The 24,867-nt window shown below is 37.4% G+C and overlaps 2 protein-coding genes across 4 annotated transcripts; both read right to left on the bottom strand.

Annotated features, from left to right (window-relative positions):
- Window positions 1-820: 820 nt before the first annotated feature.
- On the bottom strand, window positions 821-12,037 carry LOC103712066 (exocyst complex component EXO84B-like). The gene is made up of 7 exons (XM_008798454.4): window positions 11,435-12,037; window positions 9,904-10,001; window positions 7,741-8,782; window positions 4,339-4,854; window positions 2,663-2,851; window positions 2,455-2,588; window positions 821-1,234 (listed from the first exon to the last, which is right to left on the bottom strand). Exons 1-7 carry the CDS (start codon window positions 11,633-11,635, stop codon window positions 1,072-1,074), a joined length of 2,343 nt encoding a protein of 780 aa, XP_008796676.2. The 5' UTR covers window positions 11,636-12,037; the 3' UTR covers window positions 821-1,071.
- Window positions 12,038-15,504: 3,467 nt separating this feature from the next.
- Window positions 15,505-23,933, bottom strand: LOC103712065 (carbon catabolite repressor protein 4 homolog 1-like). Of its 3 annotated transcripts, none has more exons than XM_008798453.3 (12): window positions 23,272-23,933; window positions 21,560-22,316; window positions 20,825-20,911; window positions 20,651-20,734; window positions 20,491-20,577; window positions 20,312-20,398; window positions 19,187-19,240; window positions 18,997-19,088; window positions 18,788-18,902; window positions 18,563-18,713; window positions 18,307-18,460; window positions 15,505-15,851 (listed from the first exon to the last, which is right to left on the bottom strand). In XM_008798453.3, the coding sequence occupies exons 1-11, from the start codon at window positions 23,418-23,420 to the stop codon at window positions 18,315-18,317; spliced, it is 1,809 nt and encodes a 602-aa protein (XP_008796675.2). In that variant the 5' UTR covers window positions 23,421-23,933; the 3' UTR covers window positions 15,505-15,851; window positions 18,307-18,314. The 3 variants fall into 3 exon arrangements, with proteins under 3 accessions (XP_008796675.2, XP_008796674.2, XP_017699527.2); XM_008798452.3 differs by having other exon boundaries at window positions 23,263-23,932; XM_017844038.3 differs by lacking the exon at window positions 15,505-15,851 and adding an exon at window positions 16,112-16,354 and having other exon boundaries at window positions 23,263-23,932.
- Window positions 23,934-24,867: the final 934 nt, after the last annotated feature.

Genomic DNA, 24,867 nt, shown 5'->3' with positions numbered 1-24,867 from the left:
AATCTCCGGCCGACGCGGGTATGGAGGAGGGTCGTAGGTGCTTGGATTTGAGGGAAAAAGGCGACATCTTTGAGGAGGTGGGAGAGGTGCGAGTGGCCGCAGAGGAGGTCATCGGATTATTTGATTTTCATTGATTGTAATTAAAAAAAATTATGTTGTTTAAGTTGACTGCCTGAAACGTGACGTTGACTGTTATCACTTGAGTGGAAGAATCTGTTGACCAACATCTGGTATGAACTCATACAGAAGTCGTGAACTCCTTAAAAGTCAGAGGAATTTAACTTCAAAACAAGATCTTCACTCGACGAAGTTTGGTGGAGCTTTGCTCCTCCATTTCTCACAAACAAAAACAAAAAAAAAGGGGAAAAATAAGATTAGTTATAGAATGAAACCAATCAAGTGCTACTGATGAATGAAAACAAAAATCTTCCTTTAAATTTTGCTTGCAATATAAACATTTCTTGTGGAAACCCAAATTGTCAATTTGCACCACTAGCTCCAAGACTGTTGGTAGGATTAATTGGTCAGTCTGTTATTGCCATAGAAGAACCAAAATTCATATAGCTAGTAAAGTGGTGGAAGATATTATTATTGCACTTGACCATAACAATCAAATTATCAAAATATTGTGATCTTTACAGCCTATAAATCCAAAAGGAAGCGTATCCACAACATCAACATTTCTCCAAACCAATATTTCCATACAAAATTGATTTGAACATAGAGGATATATGTGTGCGCATCAATAGGTCAGGCTACGCAAAGTAATACAATTCAAAATGCAGAGAGAGAGAGAGAGAGAGCCCTCATCCTCCATTAGTGAAGCATAAGCCAAATGAAAAAATGATTCCCAAGGCCAAAGTGGAGAAAGAATGGTACAATGTGGAGTTTGGGCTGTGCACTGACAACCAACATTTACAGACTCAAACTCCAAGAATAATGATTGAAAGATTTCCTATAGAAGACTGATCATAACCTACTCTAGTGCAAAATGCAACACAAGAAAGAAAAAAAGAAACAAATAAATCATTGCTTATTATACAAGGACCTGTTTACAAGAATAACTGCACACTAAGTACTCCCATGAGATCTAACTGATGACAAAGACTGTGCTGACACAGAGGCAGTCGGGCTGTTGAGTTCACGATCTCCATTGACCAATCTAGCTTTGCCACTTATCCTACTTATAACTTCTTGAGCAATGTCAACGAACCAATCATCGCTAGGTAGCACACTGCATAAAGTTGGATTTAGTTTGCAGAAGATAGAGTTTGCAGGTTAATTAACCGAACCAAAATGAAAAAGAACCAGCAAACAGAAGAATTGCTGAAGCAAATTTAAGTAATAGAAAAAAAAAATCTAATTTCGAATGTAATATAACAGCACAACAAAACTAGAAGAGGATTCTGCCAAACACTTTTTTCAATGAACATGGTTAGGTGACCAAAACAGACTCAGAGAAAGAGAAAAAATTATCGAGTATAGACAAAATGCAGGTCAACTTGTCACTAATATCTGATGCAAAAAGAAAGCCTAACATGATGAGGTTGGTCATTATGAGGCAAGATTATGACAGACATAACCTTGGCTGCTAGTGTTAAATTTGATACATAATCATCAATATTTTAGCCTTAGTTAATGATTTGATCATTATGGGCCTAAAGAATATGAAATGGTATGATTTGTATGATATATTAAAACAAAGTTAAGGAAATTTGTATGATGCTTCATGTCACCCACCATAATGGTCATGCTCGAAAAATTACCTAACTTGGTGCCATGCTATGCATGCTGATCTTTTTCAAATGGAATAAACAAGTAAGGGTACTCTCCCCAACTGAGGAGATTAGTTTCCCAATATCTCTTTGTTTTGAAAAATTTAGCATCTAAAAAATAAAAAAAATAATAATATCTATTGTTTACCACTAAAACTTTAATTTCCAACTGGCAAATCATGAACTGTAGTCAATATTTCTCAATCATACTAGGAAATAGATGATATTTTGCGCAAAACAACAAGAATGCATGGATAATAAGTTCATGTATGAGATCAAAGCGGTAAAAAGGTGTCCGAGGTGTAAGCCTGGTAGTAAGAACTCAGAAAATAGTAAAACTCAGAAAATAGTAAAACTGTCTTCAAGTTCAGGTTCAAAGATGGAAGGATGAGAAGGGACCTTCAGTAGTTGCCAAATACTTGTAAGCTCAAATTAATATTTATTACAATTCAACTAATGTCAAATTTTATAAAACAAACAAGCTTCAAATATAAAATTATGTCGACAAATTATCGAAATAGCAAAGCAAGAAACAAAAACTGGTAAAGAAGTTTTGTTCATTATTACATACAAATGGAATAAGCTTCAACTATAAGAACATATGAAAAAATTACAGAAACAACAATGCAAGAAACAAACATTAGGAGTTAAAGTTCTGCTCATTTACTACATAGCTTACCTGTCTGGATTCATTCCAGACACAGAGAATGCAGCCATAGCTCTTTCAATTATGTCGATAACAACTTGATGCACGTGTCGGGATAAGAACCGGCCTTGTCCAAAAAGCATTACAAACTGCATATCCAAATAAAACTACAGAAAAAAAACAATTAAGCAAATCTTGATTGTCTTTCCAAATATACAAGAATAATATTCAAATCCTCTACCTGCTGAAGACCAAGGGGGCCCAAAGGTCTTGGTCCCTCTTCAATATCCTCCCAGAAGCTCTGATCTTCTGAGAGCCACAATATGACCGTCTCAGTAAGCCTCATCATTAGCAAGGTAGCAAATCTTTCCCTGCCGATAAACATATCTGCAGCTATGCTTGCCATCCGATTCAGTTTTGCATATAGTTCCTGTATACAATTACCGAAAAACTCATGAGAACATGGCAGTTTGAGGCTCCATAAAGTCGAAACTTTAACCATTAAAACTATCAATTTACAACTCAGTGTGATGGTTTTCGACTTCAAATTTCTGCACATTCCTATCATATTCCCTGACCACCCCTCAATGAGTTGGTGTCAAATTACTAACCTAACTGTAAATAAGAGAGCAGACCTTCGGTGGGAGGTTACTTTATTAGCCAAAGAGTTCGGGAATATACAACCATAAAAAACCATCCCCTATTCCCAAAAAATTTGAGAACAGTCTCCAAAAGATAAAAACTTAAGAAATAACCTTAAAATATCTGGCAAAAAAAAAGGAAAAAATGAAAAAGCTTACAAAACTATCCTGGACTTGAATGGTCAGAATAAGCTTACTTGTTTTAATACAAGCCTTCTTCCTCTAATTTACCATGATCCTTCCTTCCCTTATAATAGATACTGCTCCAAATTTGCATCATTATTTTCATGACATCCCTATCATTCAATACTACCATAACACCATCAGTCAAACGCATCTGATATGACAATAGTAGGTAGCTAGGCGTTCCTCAATTTTTCTAATCAGTAAACATCTATTTCATTTTGTCTAGGTAAGCCAAATGTGATTACTAAACTACATCAATGAATCAAAATTACGAGAATATGCTTCGCGTACTCAACTTACAAATAAGAGATTACTTAAATTGTGAAAGGCTAATTAGATCAACATAGAGTAGACCAATTAGAATGGCTCTTTAATGACAGACAATATTTTATAACAACTACAATATGCTTACATGTCAAGACAAATTATTTTCATAGATAGCCACTCTTATGAAGAGAAAATGACACAAGGAAAAGTTGAAATTATCAACACACAAAAAAAAAAGAATTAAAAAAAAATCCTAGTGCTGTAAGTTCAGGATCATTTCAGCCAATAAAGAATGTCTCTGGTTCTTTTCCTTCAGCAGGATGTACCAGTACATAATATCTGGCTTGTGCATTGCATGAGGCACAGGTCAGCATGGTACAAGACCTGGAGTATGCCAGTAAAATAATATTATAAACAAGACTGCAATTTTGATCATGGATGCTGAATGTAATTTAGATGAATCAGTAAAAAAAGGATATGTTCAGAAACAAAAATTAACTAAAGAAAGAAAAGTTTTTAAGCCAAGTTGGTATGATAAAAGATGGTTTAAATCAAGGTCCGCCGTACCGGTACCGGTCAGCATACCGGTGGCAATCCGAACCGGTACATACCAGCTCCGTACCGGTTCCATATCGGCCCTGTACCGTCCCGTATCGATACGGCAGTCATATCGGCTAGTTTTCTAATAAAAACTCCCGGTACCGGATCCCAGCCCAGACCGGTTCGTACCGGCTGGTACGGGCCAGTACGGCATACCCTAGTTTAAATTATGCAAGATAACCTCCTTGGGTTTCACGACTGGTGAAAAGGTACATCAAAATACCTGAAATATTGGAGAGGGAGCCCACTCTGGCTCCTCAACATTCCCATCCATGCTTATGTACATTTCTGCACTTAGATGTGTGTCACCATCTTCTGTGAAGATAAGATCAAGAGCATGCTGCCTACAGAAACTATCTCTCAATCTATCAACAGAACGCTGAAGCTTTCTTTTCCATTCTCTTTGTTCTGGAATACGGTTATTTCTATCTGGAGTTCTTCTACGAGAATCATCGACGCCACCAGCCAGGTACATAGAGGAAAGCTTCATGGCTGTTCGAGGTAGCAACTCTTCTGCTAATAAAGATGCATTCGCTAGTAGAGCTAGTTGTTGAGCTTCAGTCTCTGCAATTCTAACAATTTTATTCCCAGAACCCTCCAGATTTGCCTCATCTTCCATGGAACCTGGTAATGCATTTATGAGCAAACTAATATAGGAACTGAAGACTTTTAAAAGGCCATCCATTGTGGAACCGCCCAACTGCATAGCTAGGAGGGGGCCAACGTCCTCAAAGAAGTCCTGCAAAAGGGCAGTAACATTGTAAGTGGAAATGGGCGCAAATGAAAAGATCAAGAATAGAAGATGAAAAACCGATATCTAATCATGCATCATAATTTAAACTTTAAGAACCATTTTATAATGACTTAAGCTGCAAAATGTTAACCAGGTGAGGATGCAAACTGCTTATCGGAGGCCATTGAATCATGCTAGTTTAATTCAAACACCTATCAGAAAGCTATGTGAAACATCCCTTTGGAAACTAAAACTTTTAGAAGACCTAAGTATTAGCTGTTCTATGAGAAACTTGAAATTCTTAAGATGATTAAACAAGGAATGAATACTGTAGACTAATGCATCCAAAGAACCAGCAAGATGTGATGTAAGGACTTAATGGCTGCGAAGGTAAAATTTTGATATTTAAGAAATTTCCTCTGTACACATCATGCTTAAAACACTAAAACATACTTGGTTAGTAGCAACAGTGCTTCCTTGTGGTATTCTCTTCAGCATATATATGAATTATGTGTCCGAGAAGACTATAAAATGACTAAAAACTAAAAGAAAATCATAATTTTGTATTTGTATGCATATTAAGGATTTAAGCATTGCAAGCTGTGCCCATGCCACCACAGTATGCAAGGCATACCTAATTTTGCAAATACTTGGCAGAGACAGGCAAACTCTGATGTCCAGTCATGTGCAAGGGTATACATAAATCATGCACAGAACACTCATAAATCATCAAATGTGTATCTATTAATCATCATTTTAATATCTGCACTTATAATTCAAAGTAATTTGACAGACAAATTGGCCTCATACTGTAATTGGTACGCATAGTTCTAATTTTGCACAGTTGCATGCACCAGTAATCATGTTAGTATCTTAAAGCTCTAAAAGATTTACAGAAGTAAACAGCCGCAAGTTGATTCTTAAGACAGGAGTCCTAAAATGGTTGTCAAACACAAAGTATCTGACCCTTCTTGCAGCATCCAACAAGAGTTATATGCTCCAAAAGAAGATGCCCCTCCACCAGAGAAGTCCATACTCTCCTCCCTCTCCTCACTTTGCTGCAACACCATCCTTAATTTGCTACTGATGTCATGCTTACCAAGGTATTTAAAAGAACATAGTGTTCAGCTGCAAGTGCAGCAAGAAACTAGCTTTGGGCTTATGCTCTGAATAGAATGAGGTTACCTGCCACAGACAACTGGAATACATTCTCCCAAAACGCTACCATCATTCCCCACCAAAATCCCCCAATCCCCCAACAAGTGCCTCAAGAGGAACAACAACGCACATGTCACGCCCAGCACCTACAGAAATGGTTATGGAGATGTGCCACACATCCACAATTCTCTGCAACTGGAATTTAAGCTTGTTCTGGAACAAACACTTTGGACCAATCAACATGAAAGGCATAGTAACATCATGGTTTCTTATAAAGATTTGTCATGAGACATAATATCGATGAGTTGCCATAATTTTAAATGAAGAGCGAAAAAAGGGTAACTATATAATATTTGCTATTATACCGTTAACATCTCTGATAAAGAAATGCAGCAGCAACAGAAAGATTTCTACTTCAAAAACAAAAATTTGAAAAAAGTGCACTTGTTCATTTGACAAAAGATATTTGTGAAAAGATAAATTTTATTAAAGGCCATAAAAATACTAAAAAATATATAATGCCCCAAAAAAGATTGGATTAAGAAATTAGTAGATAGTGAAAAAACAATAAAGACCAAATACCAATGTTTTAACCAATTTATAAAGGTTTAATCTGTCACTGTCTTAAACATACGCTTCATTTTTTTTTAAACAAAAAAGATTGGTTCAATTTGATCACAAGTATATGAATTTACTGAAAAATCCACTGCTGTATGATCGTTTAACAATTTCAAGTGACATAAAGCATTAAAAAGCCATTTGATTCATCATTTTCTGAGCACTAAAAAGAAGAACCTCACCCTGCCCTTCCTACCTGTTGCTTGATCCTTATTTTGATGTTCCTTTAGCTTCAGTTTCAGACAACTAAAGCGATGTTTAGCAGCAATAGGTGCTTGGAGTTCAATCTGGAGGGCACAGGGTTATCTCAGACCATCCAGACATAAGATAGCTTCGATAGGTTAGTTCAAATATAGTAATATGCATGGTATCACATTGTATAAACTATTTCTAGATGCTTAAGTGCATCAGCCTGCTACAATTTCATAGTCCAATGTAGCTTGAGATAGTCTAATATCATACCCTATGTTTCACTTACCACATTGTCACAACTGCAGCCAAGTACATATCATAAATACAAAAAAAGATACAGTGACACTTCCTTGCAATGGAAAAAATCCTACTGATTTACCCATGAATGAAGCAGACAAGCATTATAATGCCCTAATACCATGAGGAAACACATCATAAACAATTTTTTGATCAAGAGAAAAAAGAGGCAGGAGACTAAGAAAGCAATAAGAGAATACAAGCACTATAGCAATGACTGAAAAGACCATAGATATACCTATGGACAATTAACTTAAAATGAAACAATTAAGTATTAGCAGTCAATTAGCATATATTTACCACAAGACGAAATCTGTGCAACTCAAGAATATTTAGCAGGTAAATTGGGCACAAAACCAAGCTTCCATCAGTTAAACTATAGATTCAGAAAATATTAGAGAGAAGAATGCTATTTTTTTCCAGTTCTAATGACAAAAACATAATTTTTACCATCGCCTGAATTCTTAACTGCTTGGAAGCCATCATTTCAATAAACTTAACATGAAAAAAAAAATATTATGCATCTGCACATCATAGTGCAAATGCATATTTCAAAAAAAATTGCAAAAAAAGTGAAATTAAAGCACATATTTTTGTCCATGTCCTAAACAGAAATATTTTAGTCACCTGAACCATCGAATTGAAATGATGTGCACTGCTTGAGAGTTTAGGCTGGACACCCACAGTTGCAGCAGATGTTCTACTGGATATACGTGTACCAGATGGCGGAAACATAAGTACCCAGTCATCTGCAGCTGCTAATGCAGCAGTACTTTCTTCGATTCGCTTTAAATTAGCATCCAGTGCTTGCTCAACACTGGGCCTGAAGAGCTTTAGAAGAACAGAAGAAAGTGATAGCCCATGGACCTCCAACAAGGAACAATGACCAATAGCTATCTGAACACATTCTGCAGCGGCTCTTAAGCCTCCAGCGGCTGCAGATGAGGCCAATGCATGCCTTTTAACAAGATGTGCAAAAGCCTCTGCTTGCTTTATACACCATCTTACAAGTTCTGATGCATATGCTGACTCATTGCCAAAGACTTCTAAAGAGTCTCTCACAGCTTGAGCAATGGCAGAGAAAACTTGCTGTGACAGAGCAACAGTATATGCTCCTCCATATGAAGTGCTAGTTGGATGAATAGTTTGCATGTTATATTGAAGCCTTTGATTATGAGCATTTAGCAATAAACTATGAGCACGGGGGCCATCACCAAGCCTTTTGAGAGCCGAAGCAGCTGCACGAAGTTCAACACCATGAGTAGATGATTGGCAGGCAGCTTCAGCAAGCTGATCAGCTAATTTTTGCCGATGATCTGAAATAGCAGTCTGCAGTGACAAGAGCTGAGCAGCACTTAGAGTTTGTTTTTGTTTTGCTTCTGCAGCAATACGTTCAGATTCATCCAGGGCATCCAAAGCTTCATCCACTCTCCTCTCAGCTAGCAAAACATCAAGCATATCAGGAAACTCTGCTGACCATATCTCTATGTCTGTAGGCTCTCGGTCTTCAACATTTGATACATCATCCTCTGCAGAACATTCAGAGCCAGGAGACAAGGAATCAATGTGAACTCCTTCAGCTAACCCGTGAATTAAAGCTGCCTGAGTGGACAGCAGATTTCTGATGGACAGAAGCTCACGTTCTAGATCTGATATTTCCTTGGATGTTCTGTAAGAAAACAATTAAATATCAAGAGATAAGAGTCACAATAACCAGCCAAAGAAAATAACTCACGACAAGAAGCAGAACAGAACCTAAAAAATGAACTAAGACCTTAATCTTAATGAACAAGGCATGTCCTATCTATATGGTGTTGCATTTATTGATCAAAATAGATTCTATAAATTCTAAGAACTTCAATATTTGGATCTCAACCTAATTTCAATCCTATATGAGTTGCGTTGAATTCCTATAGGTAGTTAGGGTTTAGAGAAGGGAACAGAAACCTGTCAGATAGGCTACAATGAAAGAAACGAAATGAAATTATTACATGAAAAATGTTTATATATGGCATCTCATATTTCTTCCAATGACAATAATAATTAAAAACACTTGTTGTTAGTTTTTTCATAGAAACAATTTAGGTGTTTGAGCTGGCACTTGCAATGTAGTGATTCGAAAAAACCTATTAACATGGTGTATAGCAGATAAATTATGGTGAGGATGGACACTTCAATCCTTGGCATAAAAAATGGTTGTAAATGATAGATAACAATTGCATGCCTTTTCAGAAAATCATTATAATCTTCTCGAAAGCTACTTAGAATTGAGTGAGTCCACGATCTTGTAGTGCTACTAGATTGGGTTTCCATAAGTCCTCCCATCTCAAAATTCACTCTGCCTGAAATTTTAATCCAGCATACAGCATGAAAATTCTCACAGGTCACCAAGTTATGCCTTTTTATCTGTCACTGTTTCATTAAAGCCTTTTTATCTATCACTGTTTCTTCAAGCAACACCTGTGCTCTTATTCCTTCTCGTTATCAACCCTAATCTTTCGAAAATAACACTAAAAGAGGCAACAAGTTGTATACCAACAATAAGATGAAGATGAACAAGAACTATTTTGACATCCAGACAAATAAACAGTCAGAATTTATTTATGGTATAATGTTAATAAATGAGTCATGTGGTTAAAAGAGTAAGAAGCTTCTAATTTAACTGTTTAGCAAGGATGAAATGGTGAAGATAATACCAAAGAACAGATTTTGTGCATAATATAAGAGTTACTCAATGAAAAGTGTTTCTATATCAAAATGATAGAGAGGCTGAATAACTTGTTTACATACCTAATGAATGCTGCATAGTTAGCATAAACACTTCTGCGCATTTCTTCTGCAGAAGCCTTCTTTAAATCTTGCAAATAAGAGCACAGGTGCCTTATTTCCTATATGAAATGAATGAAAGTATAAGTTGTTTGCAGCTCTAGCAATTTGCATTTAAACAAGTATCAACTACATATCATATTCATAAATATTCTAGCATAAAACAAATGCTCAAGCATATACCTGAATGGAAACAAAATTTTAGCTTAAACAAATTTTACAGAGATTATCAGGCACGAAGTCTCTTGTGATAAAGAGTTAGTAGCAAATTAGCAATCGTATCTATAAACACCACCCTTCAGGAAAAGCAGAACAAATATATATATATATATATATATATATATATATATATATATAGAGAGAGAGAGAGAGAGAGAGAGAGAGAGAGAGAGAGAGACAGATAGATATACATACACATGCACACAAACATATGTGCATAGTATGTCTTTATATATGCATGTGTTTATATACAAAGGCATGAATTATGACATGTTAGACAACATATGCAATATAAATGACAATGGAACATGATTCTCTCTTCAATAGAGGTTACATGGCCCTACTTGGCTGTACCACTTAAATATTCGAGGTGCTCCAATAGACAGACTATAATATGCTAGGATCCAAAGTTTCATCAGAAATAAAAGCTACAATATGTTAGAAATACCATTTTCCTTTCATATCCAGGAACTATTAGTTGCTTTTAGCGGGAAGTAGACATTATGATACAAGTTGATGACATCATTTCTCTTCCTGAAGTGTCCAAGTTTTTAAAGCTTATTTAAATGCAAGATAATTTTACTGAGCTGAAGATTTTACACATCCGAACAATACATTCTTCCCTTAAGGCAAAGAACAAAAAATTTTACCAAGTTGTTTGCAGGATTTTTTTCCGAAGGTATCTCGTTAGGCTAATGCCATCAGAAAAGTTACAAAAATGTGCTTGTACAAAAATATCTCAATTTTTAAGCATCTTTTATTGACCATTCTCCCTATGAAAAACCTCAGACTGCTTATCAAAAAGCAAGCACGTTCTCATTCTTTGGTTCTTTGAGGTAACGGAACATACTATTTCAACACCTGCCACTCCCATCACTGTCCCTACAAGTTAATCTAATACTTCCTGCCAGACAATTACAAGTTCGATTTCCTTTAAGAAAATAATAAAAATAATAATTTGTTTCACCAGAGAAAATTCATTGATGGATCTAGCGTTCCATTAAAAAAGAAATCCTAAAGATTCATATAGATCCTAAATATTCATATAAAGGTGGTGAAGGAAATTATTCAGAAAAATCATTCATCATTCATCAAAAGCACTATAGGATACGAACCACCATTCAGATTCACAATGGCATCCCATAAAAAAAAAAGGAAACAATGTCCGCCATCAAAAGCACATTTTTTGGAGTGAAAAACCAAAAGGAACCTATCTTTGGCACAAATTCAATCCAGAAACCCAAGAATCCGAACAATAGAAAAGAAAAGCACGGACCTTCTCGTTCATCGTCTGACATTTGGACTGCACGTAAGCATCAGGATCGAACTTATCGGTCTTGAAAATCTTCAGCTTATCCGCGAGCTGCACCCCGCTCTCCTGGCCGGCGGCCCCATTAGCCGCCTGGTAGAGCCCCGTGGTGGTGACCAGCCCCGAGGGCACCGATGCCCTAGATCGAGACGACTTCGCCGAAGCCATCCAACCCTCGATCCAAACAACAGGCAAAACCTAATCAAACCCCAAAATCCCAGGAGATTCTCCTCTCCGGCAGCCGCCTCCCGTATTCGACCTCGAAGAGGGGAGAAGAGAAGCGAGGGCAACGGGATCGATCCCGCTATGTGGAGCTCCGGCGAGGGGATCGATCCGGGGGAGGGGGCATCGCCGGAGCAGAGATCCGGTGACGGAATCGCGCGTGATCAGATCTCGGTGGCGTTCGTCTGAGTACCGGGTTGGACGCGGTGCCGTCACCTCCCTCTCTTGCCCTTGCTCTCCTCTTACCAGTTTATTATCACTCCCCTTTTTCAAAGAAAAAAGAAGAATAAATAGAATGAAAAATTCGGAACAGCGAACTTGGTAAATTTTGTTTTCTTAGCGTAGAAGCAGGCGAAGTGGAAGGGAGGGGAAGATGGAAGTCGATTTGCCAATGCTGAAACGAGGTGGGAAACGGGGACTCAGGTAGTTGAAATAACAGCATATCTTGGAAAGGAATCAATTGTTTTCCTTTTCGAAAAAAAAAATCTTGGAAAGGAATCAATTGTTTTCCTTTTTAAAAAACAATATCTTTTTGGTATTCCGAGGTTATCGTATCATCAAATTATACTTCAAAAGTTTCCGAGGTAAAAAAGATACCCAATTCAGAGCGTGCGGTTTCCACCTGCCATGCACGTCGAATTAATCATGCAGGAAACCTGCCATAAATGTCAGATTGAGTATCTAGTATTTTGGGGCACCCTTGGAAACTTGCAAAACTAGAAACTTAGTTTCCACCTTCCACTAGAAAGGAATAAATTCTATAATAGCTTCAAAAATAAACCATGATAGATTACTCATGCATACTATAGATATGAACATACTGAAGAAATACATAAGTATTTCTGGCATTTTTTTAAAAAATTGATAGTCTTGAAACTTGTGCATGAGCTACTTGTAAACCTACTATGAGATTTTGCTGTTAAGAGTTCTCCCATAGTTTCTAAACAATAACAGTTTCAGTCTAGTTAGAACTTAGGAGCACAATTTGTATTCCCCACACCCAAACCCACGACACCAAAAAGAAAAAGAAAAAAAAAAAAGGATGTTGGAAGCCTAATGCGAATGTTTATTAATCATTTAGTATAATGATAAAATTAGAGAAACAGCTTGCCAGTTACATAAGCTCAGCTTATGCATTCAAGAAGAAACCATCCAAAATTCGTAAATATTTAGAAAGAGATTAAATAATAGGGAAGACTGCAAGATTAGACATAGAAGATTGAACTTAATAACCTTGAATCATGAATCACAAGTCAAGTATGCAATTCAAAACACACTTCATTGCATGGCCAATCCAAGAATATAGAATTGTCTATCTAGAACTATCATGAATGTTTCTATTACAAGCAAAACTTTTTTACATGTGATGATGTTCTAGAGCTGTTGATCTGACATGCCATGAAGGTGGTCTATGGGCATACTGAGTGGTCATAGAGTTAAGGACAATTTAAGTAGTAAAAGATCAGGATGAACTAAATTTACTTCATCTATGTATGAAATAATACTTATGAAACTTGGGTTAGATTTTGGACTCAAACCTACATTAAACCTTCTTACTCTCAGTCATGATTATATGTTTCAAACATAACACAAATCTACTAAAAGTTGAACTAGACAAAGCAAATCTAACATGCTGCTGCTGCTTTTTTTTATTATTATTTCGGAGCAAAATTGCTACTTTATTCATGTTCCTATAGTCATGTACAAGCAAACTGTTGAGCACATTCTTAGCTATTTTCAGCATTACATTGTGATATGGTATGTCATTACATATCATTACTGTTATATTTTGTTGGTCAATGGAGAAACATTGAGGCTGAATGTGTCAGAGCCCAAATGAAACGAGTGCAGGATGCTCTCTTTTTGAGCTGATTCATTGACTTGGACTTCATAAAACCCCAACATTAACATCTAGCTCTATTGCTAAATCATATGATCATGTTTCGACTGTGGCCTCCTTTTTTTCTTTTTCTTTTTTTTGCTAAAACGGGCATTCATGCATCACGGGTACGAATACACCCAATAAAATCAGAAAACAAAAAGTTCCGAAGTGCTCCGGACAGCTCTCTCTCTCCCCATGGCCTCCTTTTTAGCCGTCATGGTTTGACCTTTTGCATCCTAGCAAATTTGGTTAGGCAACGGGGAATGACATCGCCATGGAAAATCTTAGCAGTGTAGCGGGTTGTAAGATGGACAAAGTCGATAGTAACATCTCTCATCATTCGAAGGAGCTACAGCCTATCTAAGCCGCAGCGTAACAAAGTTTCTAAAACCATAAACGAAGAAAAAGAAAAAGCCAAATAGAATTCCAAGGGCCTCCCGTTTTCATAACCATGAACCATAAAAAATGGTTCATCTTTGACGCAAAAAAAAGAAAAAAAGAAAAAAAGATAAATCTCTCTTCGTGCGGCGAATCCACCGTTGGATCATTTGCTGATTGCTCTGAGATCCATGCAGATACATGAATGGCAGAGTTGGGGTTTTCAGTAAGTGATCCAAGGGCTGATTCATGTGGAGGAAGGTGAGTCATTCTTTTTGTCGCATGAAAGATGCAGCCAATGGTTGGACTTGGATGTTGGAAGTAGGCAGAGACAGGAAGAATCAATTCGTGACCAAAGCCAAGCAGTCCATTTTTTGTCCTTTTTTTTTATAATTCCCTAAGCTAGCTTAGCCGCCCAGGACTCGGAGTGCAACGAGTAAAGTGGATGCGGACAGGCCACCAGCCTTCCCCACTTCCAACCATTTCCTTCCCCTACTAATACTATGGTTATTACTTCTACCACCGCTGCTTGCTCGTGCGTTCGTGGCCTCACCGCCCGTTGTGGTGGCCTTTGCTGCAACAACAACCTCAAACAGCTTCTCTGCTTGGCTTTGAAAGAAAGCAAGCAATAAATAGTGCGTGGTAACTATAACGGTGGGCAACCGGCATATAAGCTCGAGACAAAGATCTACCACACTCACACATTAGATTAGCAATCCTTGATGAATTGAAGGAGAAGAATTCATCAGGACTCTTCATCTGCCAGAGAACTACTTATTAATAGCAACACCTTGATGGGCATGTCGGTGGGATTTTTTAGACAATGTCAAATAAGCCATGTTATGGAATTAGAGGGGGAAAAAATTACTAGCACGTAAAGTTGAGTAGATGATTTTTAACTCTTCCGGTCGTCCTCTCACTAACAGCAAATATCCGATACGGTGCACGCTGCCCGCGAGAGGAGGAATATGATAGTTACACATTAATTGCGTATAACTTGTCTGTGTTCATGTATCATTGATCCATTAAGTTGTATCGGTCTCAGTAATGCTAAATGAATATTACAGGTCAATGTACCTTGCCCAGAACAAAACAAAACAAAACAAAACAAAAAAAATAGAGATTGCGAGCTGAGCTCTAAATTAGCTTCCTGCTTCTGATTGGTTCTATTGACTTATCAGGGTCCATGCTCTAAAAGTTTGTCCCATTTATGGGCTTTGGCCAGTAAATAGTATAAGATCAATATCAAATGATCTTGGAAATGACGACGCCTGTGAATGTGAAAGGAGTCAGATCCTTCCTTCAGCTAGGTTATCATCCCTTGGTCCTTGGTGACGGGTAGCTAATTGCAAAAATTGCCCGAGCCTGCTACCTAGACGGCTTCAAGAATTTCTTTCTTTTTAAAAAAAAATATATAATAGCTATAATCAAGTATCGAACCCAATATCGATACCCCACTAGCATTGTCAGTCCGGTACGATATAAATTTTTTTTAACATACCAAATATCGATAGTATCAAACCCTATAACTCTGAGCATTCCTGCACATCGTGACTGACGAACGCACGACATTCCGCTTTGCGGACAAAGAAATAAAGTGTAACACATTCAGAACTTGTAGCGGGAAGCCTCATTTAAATAAAAAAAGATTATACTAGACAATGGCTAGAAAAAAGATCAACCCTGAACTTTTTTCTGAAAAGAAAATAGATTAAGCAGTTTTCTATGAGACACCGACAATGATACAAGTAGATCAATAATAAGCCCACAAGAATGGAAACATCGTGAGAGAGCACAATGAACATTATCTACCTTGTTAGAGAGGACTACCAGATGGACTTCCTTTATCATCCTCCTCAACTTCTCCATACAAACAGTGACAAACAGGTCGGAGAAAAAGACCTGCAGAGCAGAGTCAATTTAAAAAGAGAGGAAAAAAAAGAATAGTGTCAGGAGAGGAAAGTGCAAAGTCGGTGAATTCTGCAAATTTACAAGTGTCAATCAAATTCCACCAGCAAGATGAAGAGAAAAACATTGGGTATAGCATCATGACAACCATTGCTACCCGATAGACTTTTCCCACAGAAAAAAAGGTATAAGACAACTTAATTCGACGGGCAATTATACCAATTAATATTCTCAAGTCTGCAGCAAAAAACAAATCAAAATTCTCGAGTTGACTATTCATTTATGAGAAGGTTAACTGTAATTCATAAAATATTATGACAGGGGAGCATTTGGCAGTACAATCATAGGGAAAAGAAAGAATTAAGCCTACTCGAAAACAAAACTCCCCCTTGTTTGGCGGGCTTTACAACAACACAAGTCCGTGAGAAATTTTCACACAAAACATGCCAAAAGCTAGCGTTCCAGTCCTGTAAAATATTTGCACTCCAAGTAGAAACCTGACAAAAGCGGAAAGAGGGAAAAATGACACCATCCTTTATTTCCTAACCTAAATCTGCAAGCACTGCAAATACTTTCCATGCACCATTTTTATGCCCCACAAAATACTAAATTCCCTTCATTTCAAGTTCCAAAATTCCATTTAAAGTAGTACGTTAGCAAAACATTTCAATGTAGTATCAGTTAAACCAACCAACATTGTTCTTTTCGTTATTGAGAACTTGCTTTATATTACGCCAAGAAACAAGACCATTTTCAGTATATGCATGAATGGTAGGGTGTGCCATCATAACAATAACTAACAAACTCTAGCAGCCTTAAAATCATTAGTCACCCTAACTCTGTTTCAAAACTGTCGGGCAATGTTAAAGCAAGAAAAAAAATCGCAGATGATCCTTTCAGACGTAATTTCTGGTTACTTCTGAATCCAATCTATGGCAGTCACAGGCAGGAGCAAGCAACATTTTATCCTTGGTTTGGCTTGCAAGGCCACAGAATCAATTAATCAAATTATAAGTCCATTATACTCAATACAGTCCTAGAAGAGCTTAAGATTGGTTAAAGCTCAGATTGATGTTACTCTATTAGAAATCAAATGAACAAGGGCGTTGTATTTGAGGATTGATCATTCACCAAGAGAGAACGATTTTTTGTGTCAAGTAATTAACACCGCCCATCCCAGGTTCTAAATTACTTAGTGTCAACATCATTCTCGATTCATGTTAATCATAATGGAGCCTCCTATGCAACCTCCACAGAACCATTAGTGCAAATTTGATCAGAAAATGAAACTAGAATATTGCAACTTCTAATCTGTACTTCACGCAACCAACTTAGTTGTTTTAATTATCTCCATCACATGCTTTATTCAATTTAGAACTTTATGAAAAACTCATGAAGTTGCACTCGTAGCCTTTTCTACCTTTTCTTCCATATTAGAGCTAACTCAAACCAAACATTTTTTTATCAGAAAAAATCAAGCCAATCATTTTAATGAGGAGTTTAAAGGTCTATGAAAAAGAAAGACAATGAACCATTTATTTTATTCGACCGATACTATGTGCATACCCACAACTATCCCACGAAAATAGTATAGTTGCATGCCAGATCGCATTGTTGTCATGATGATGATTAAAAGATAAATCATCCTTATAAACACAAGATATACAACCAATGGGGCAACCAGTGCAACAGTGGTTTGCACGGTTACATCATGTTGTAGAAACAAATGGTCAGCATATCTACCCCATTTCATTGGAGAAAGAAACTTTTCCCCATCTCAACTTAGGAGCTTACGAATCTCACAAATGTGATTTAGAGTCTAGGTTTGGCCACTTTAATAGTTGTCTTAAAATCGCCGCAAGTTCAAGGCCAGGCTTCATCACAAAGAAGGGTTTGATAATAAGAAAAAAGGGAAATGGAAAGAATCTCGGATTAATTACGTGAATACAAGAAAAAATATGGTTTATCACTGCTTCAGAATCTAATTCCAGCTAGCACAGGGGAAAAACCCAGTTATGGTCCCAGCATTCCAGGGTCCTAAGAGGGGAAAACTGGGGACAGGCCTAACCTTTAGTATTTTTTGCACAAAGTGGCTGCCCCAGGATACTTCCAGCTAGCAATCACATAAGGCAATTGTTGAGATTGTGTTTTTCGAATTTACATCCTAGGTCATTATAAGTTAGCTTCAAAGTGGAAGTTTAAATTGTTGTTTTATTGGTTATAGCGAGCAAGGCCTGTACAGCCACAATTATTATACGGAGTTTATATCTCTTCCAAAATCATCTCTGACATTTTTTTAATTTATCCTATAAATACACATGTTTTAAAACCATCAGATATGCATGAGATCTCAAGGCACGATTAGAAATAAGTTATATATATTCATGTCCTGTACAGATCAAGAAAAAAATGGAATGAGAAGAAATAGAAAAGTGAACTTTTTATGCACCTCTAATTTCAACGTCTGACTCTAGGCTTGCACCGGAATTCTGCTAAAAGTGCTAGATGATCCGATGACCACTCAGCAGAAGGAAGAGCTGTGTCTTTGCGCAAGCTTTCCTCATCCAAGAGTTCCAATAGTGATTCCACTGTCAAAGAGTCAGCTGAAATCGCAAGATGCAACAACACTAAGAGCAAAGCGGGAAACCAAAAACAAAAGGATGCAACCTCACTAAATTATAATAATAACTACAACAGTTGCCCACCTGTGTAAAATATGTAATCAACAGTGCCAATAAAATCCCTAGTACAATTTGTGAACAAAGGTTCATTTGTTGTGGGATCCATTCTCTTCCTTTGTTGCTCTAAACTGTGACCAACCACCATCATTCTTGCAAAAGAAGAGTATGCACTAACCTGTAATGCATGCTACAAGTAAATAATGGGTACTCAGAGAGATCCAGGTCAGGCAACGCACGTATAAATAATACCAGTGGAAGCTGGTGAGTTAACTTGCTAGGAGGGCGCAGAATCCCAAGGGGGTCTACAGCCAAGTCCAGATGCAGTTGATCTACCTTGCCAATTGCAAGAAGCGCATGAGGAGCACTACATCCACAACATTCTCCTCAGATATTTTAAGACTACCTATACAAGAAAAAATGAAAAAACTCTCAAAGAATCTAAGAATAAAGCTGCACACCTTCCTGGAACTGAATTAAAATCTCCACACACCAACATTGGAATGTCTGCACTGACAGCAATTTTCTCCAATCCTTTTAAAAGAGTATGCACCTGAGAAGATTGCATTCATGACAACATTCAAGAAAAATTGGAAAGAAATACAAACAAAAAATAAACACATGATTATTAGAATGTGATAGGATTAGAACCTGCCAGAGTTTAACATCTTTGTGATCCTGATGGACGTTTACATGTGTATTTGCCTGCAAAGGTAGACCAGAGCAGAAACAACTGGTTACAAGAGCCCCCGATTAACGCATAATAAAACATGAAAGAACACCTACAGTTTTACACAACGCACAACCCAATTATAAAAAATGCAAGCAGAACTACACATGAAGACATGTAATCGTAAAACATATCTGCACAAGGCACAGCAACCAATGTCCCTTTTTTCTTTTAAATTAAACAAAAGCAAGGAAAGAATATATTTCATTTTATTCATTTTAGCTTTGCGATATAGAATAAAAGCTACTCTTTAAGACTTGCAATTATGCCTACGTAGCCAATGACTCATTTACTAATGAAAAACAGGCAACCAGTAGGTTGCATAAACTTGGCCTCATTCCCAAGCAAATGTCAGACAGCACAGTCCCACTCAACGAACCCATTGGTGCAATACAAGGTACAGCTATGACCAGAGATATTAATATAATGTAAAGTCCAGTAATATTTTCATCATACAAACAACTTCCCAACGGGCTTCAGAAAGTGTTTTTGGGAAGAAGCTCCAAATTGAAGCTTTTGCCCCTTAGAGATTTTTCAGCTTCCAGATGGACCACTGGTTTTTTCCCAAACACCCATATTGCCCAACAGTGCTTTTAGGGCTCCAGAAAACACTTTTGGCCCCTCCAAAAGCAATCCTAAACGGGGTCTAAGTATTCACTTGAGTAGACAATGATCGATTTTCCAAGCCTCCATAGAGAAGGTGAATATAAGCACCAGCTTTCAAAGGTTTGCTCAGTTATATGACACTCAAGCCATTTTCTCCATGTTAAGACTAAAGGTCATTGTGGTTTATCCAAGAAAACTAGGTATCCTAGTTAGTTTCTGTATGGATCACGAAGATATCATATCGGTTAGTCTTTAAACAAGTACCATGAAATACAGTGCATGGAAGTAATATTGGTCGGATTGTAAAAGTTACATTTTGTGTCATCTAATACAAACATCTTGAATGCATCATCAAGAATATCCACCTTTCCAAACAAGAAAAACTAGTACCCAGAAGAAGTTAGCATGAGCCAGAAAAAGAAGAAAGCTGGTTGACCTACCACACAAAGCAGCTGTCTTTTTCCAGGATTATCAGCACCATGGTTACTGAATTTTGCTTCAAGTACCACAATAAGAGCAATATTATCCTGTACGAAAGAAGATAGTTATACAGGGTAACAGAACAAAAGTTAGAAAACAAAAAGCTCAAGAAATCTAAAATGACGTCAAAGCCAGCAACCTTAATCAATCGACTCAAAGCCACTTTCTTCTGACCAGGTTGAATAACAGCATCTGTCAAAGACTGTGCAGCTTTATTGAATTCAACCTGCAAAATGAAAGGAATTCATCAACTAAATGACATAACAGTAGTCAATGACTAATCCCAAAAGTATATCTACCTCATATTTTTTGACATGTGAAAACTTGTCCCTGCGAAAAAAAGTTGCACAGCCATCAATTGCATTTGGATTTCCACTATAAACCTGAACCAACCACCAATTGTTAACCAAATTTACAGCTGAAAGCAATGGAAAGTTAAAGTTTCAGAAGCAACTGAGCATGTGCGAGTTAACCTCTGATGTTTTTTTCTTGTAAAGTGCTTGATATCCATGCTTATCTAGTTCAGGTGCAAAAAACTCCTCAAAATGGTCACTTTGAACCTGCAAAATTATAGCATTGCCATTTTTAGCTTGCAAAATTCTGTTCAAAATCTGAACATGGTAATAGTTTCTTTCAAACATCAGACCAGTCATTTGAAGATTCATGACTGCAATGCAACACAAGCTAAGAATTAGGAGACAAAAACCTCTAAGACACACAAGCACCAAGAAAAAAAATTTCATCACCAGAGAATTTTGAATTTTGAGATTGTCAATGAAATTGATCTGAGATTTAACAGCATTGTTTGGAACATGGTAATCATCTGTGTATTATTTATGCTGTGGAAAGCTAAGAATTAGGGATCCAAAAACCTCTGAGACACACAAGCACCAAGAAAAAAAAATTCATCACCAGAGAATTTTGAATTTTAAGATTGCCAATGAAATTGATCTGAGATTTAACAGCATTTTTTTATATTACGAAGTTATAAACAAAATGTGAGGGATTCAAATTTATATTCTCCCTTGAGGTCTGAAGCTCTATCAGCTTGTTTGTGATATCTGGGAACTTCTACTTAACAGAAATTTAGTTATCAAGGTCCATTAAAGTTGTGAAGGAACCAGAAAACAACTGATAAATGATCCAGAAATTGAATACTTTATATGATTCTCTCCATTATAAAAAATGATATAATCAGAATTATGTACCTCTTGAAGGCAAAGGATGTCAGCATGGTAACCAACAATTTCCCTTAACAAATTCTGCCTACGGTATGGCCATGAAAGAGCCCAAGAGGGGCAATAACTATATGATTCACTGGTCGCATATGCATCAGAAAGAATGTTGTATGAGAGCACTGAGAAGGTTCCAGAAGATGCAATTCGGCTATCAGGATCCATATGGCCCAAGACATCATTCACTTGAATCATGCGTCGTGGAGTTGGAGTTGGAGCTGGTATCACACGTGACATCATAATGGCATTTGCATTTCCTACAGGTATTCTTGTCTCTGCATCTATTGCTACACATTCAAACTTCAGAGAATAACCAATATCATCAGATGTGGGCGTATATGTTCTACACCGTCCAACTTCAAACAAGCTATCACCGCTCCTTTCTGCAAAAGCTGTGGGATATATAGGTGTGGAAGCATTGCTCATGCTAGGGCCCTGTCCAATATTGGATGTTGAACCAGAAATCCCTGCATTTGTAACTCCAGACCCAATACTACTAAAGCGTCCAAACATTTCTTCCTCCTCTGTTCCATTTTCATTTGAAATGTTACTTGCTCGCTCATGTAAAGCCCGATGGTGCTGCCAAGCATCTGAAAAACACTTAGGCGTGCAATGGAAACTCTTGGCAATAGGTACTTTTGCCTTGACACAAACCAGGCATTGTAGTGTTGCCTGTTCAGTTGGATGTACACTGCATACAGCAACTTTTCTATCACTTTGTACACGATACCTGCAGAACAAATAAGAAGACATTTTGGAGCACTAAGTTATACCAATAGAAACAGCAAAACTTTTACTAAGTATCAACCTGTAATGGCTATCATATCTGCAACAGTATATGTCAAAAGATTTAGTTTTCAAATAATATTTCATCAACTTACTTGCACGAGGGGTAGCAGGAATTTTGTCAAAGAAACAGAAATTTATTCAATTTTACTTGCATTAAGGTTATCACGTGATAATTTCTTAAAGATCAGACCTAATTACTAGCAATAAAGTGAATGAATAACATAAAGGTGACACTTTTATTAAAACATAGTATTTCAAATGCGCAATAGAAGGCGCTGGCTCATATTATGTTGATTCTATGAAATCCTTGTCCTTTATGGCATTACACAATGCTTTCTCTAGAAAGTTTGAATAATAAAACCTCTTCACAGACAACATAATCCATCAGCAAACCTACAATACCCAACTTCACAAAACAATAACCTTTATTTGGGCAATGCAAAAAATCATACCACACTTTTCTGTAATAAATTTCATTCAAACAATTGTTAAACTCACAGAAGTGTCCAAAGAAGTAAGCACACGAGAAAGTACGGCATCAAGATGAAATCCTACCATTAAGCCCCAGCACCAGTCCATAAGTTAAAAAAGAAAATACATGAACAAGTTCAAGAAACCATTATTTCCAGGCATTAATATTATCGAACCCAACTAGCGACAGAAGATAAGCAGTACTATCACAATATTAAAATTTAAGCCGCCATCCCCTGAGGGAGGGAGGATTGCAATAATAGAGAAATTAACAAACCAAGCATAATGGTAACGAAAGGAGAGCAATATCTGAAGCAAAAAATAAATCTTGGCAGAGAAGAACCACAGTCGAATCAAGAAACATATGAAACCAAGATCAAGAAAGGAATATGGAGTGTGAGAGAGGTAGAACTCACCACTTATACCTCATGCAGTAGCCGTTGATGGGGGCGGACTCGGGGACATCCTCGTTGGAGATGGAGTTGTCCGGGCGCCTCAAGAGCACATAGGGCGTGATCTCGCAGCCAACGACGGGGATCTCCGAAGGCAGATGGACTCGCAGCACGCTCAGCATGCTTTCCAATCCTCAAATCCCTCGCTCCTAAGCCCAAACCCTAACCCTAGCCCAAGAGCCTCCTCCGACGCCGACTCCACGAATCCAAGATTATCACCAGACCGGGGGCGGAAGCGGCGTGGATCCGCCATCACCCGACCGTGGAATCCGCCAGGGTTGACCTCCCCAATATAAACCCTAGAATCAAACGGCTCGAATGCGAAGAAAACCAAGAAAAAATAAAACTCCCACTTTGGATAAACCCCAGCACAGAAGACCTCTATCTCGTATTCCCCCGCGATCGATCGCTCGATCGAAACCCTTGGAGAAGCAATAGAGAGAGGCCGGGAGACGGGATTCGAGGATTGGGATGAGGAATGGGGAGGAGAAGATAGGAGAAAGGTTAGGGTTTTGAAGAAGAGAGGGGCGCGGTGCGATTCGATTCCGAAGGTCGGAGAAGCCGAGAAGGGGCGCCGCTGGGAGAGTTTCTTCTTCTGGGTTTGGGACTGACGAGAGTCGCTCGCTCGCTCACTCTCTCCTCTATTTATAAGATAACTATGAGCTGTTACTTGTTTTTCCGTTTTTTCTTACCTTATTTTCCTAATTGTGAAAGAAGATATGGGTTCATGGGTTCATCTAGTTCAAGAAGAATGATGGATATTGTAGCCAAGGTTCAAGACCAAGAACAACCCCTGATTAAGGAAGATGTTATGAACCTTATTCTTGCTCTTCGCATTTTGTACAAGAAAATTATTTCAACTTGCACCTAAGGAAAATTTCCAATTTTGTTCTTCATAATTTGCAATAATAATAGAGAAAGTTATTATGATGATCACTATGCAATGCATGATATATTGATTTTGAGTTAAGGCTTTTATATATCAACATCTTTATATGAGGCTAAACCTCTAGTAGGTAAGTGGTGTAGCTTGCTTTACTCACTAATTGGAGAGCGTTGCCAATAATGTGGGTGAAGAGTTTGTCTTTTACTCTCTTTTTTTTTCTTTTTTTTTTGATAGAATGTCGTTTTGCTTTTTGTCGTTAAGAGCAAATTGATTGGTTTAGTAAGAAAATTTTAAAAGAAAATTAATGGAACAAAAATGATAACTTTTGCAGTTGAAATGCATATGATTAACATCAAACATATAGTTTCGCACAAGAGCACCGTGTTGTACTTCTAAGTTATAATAATTGTATCTTTGTTCTAATTTAGAGTTTTTACCATCACATCCCTTATGTTTGGAATTGGTTCATGGTTAGTATTAGAGATAGATGGTTACTGGTGCTTATTGGAGAGCATTGTCAAGGTACAGGTAAGGTTGGTCATTTTACAATTTTTGTCAATAGGAAAGAATCTTGAATAAGGATTGAAATTTAAAACAAAATTAATGAGAAAATGGTAACTTTTATTGGACAAAACTAGAAATAAAATTTGACAAAAATTATTTTACAATCACATGCAAGTATG

The sequence above is a fragment of the Phoenix dactylifera genome, unplaced genomic scaffold, assembly GCF_009389715.1.
Source record: "Phoenix dactylifera cultivar Barhee BC4 unplaced genomic scaffold, palm_55x_up_171113_PBpolish2nd_filt_p 000204F, whole genome shotgun sequence".
Lineage (NCBI taxonomy): Eukaryota > Viridiplantae > Streptophyta > Magnoliopsida > Arecales > Arecaceae > Phoenix > Phoenix dactylifera.
This window is presented reverse-complemented; position numbering and strand designations above follow the sequence as displayed.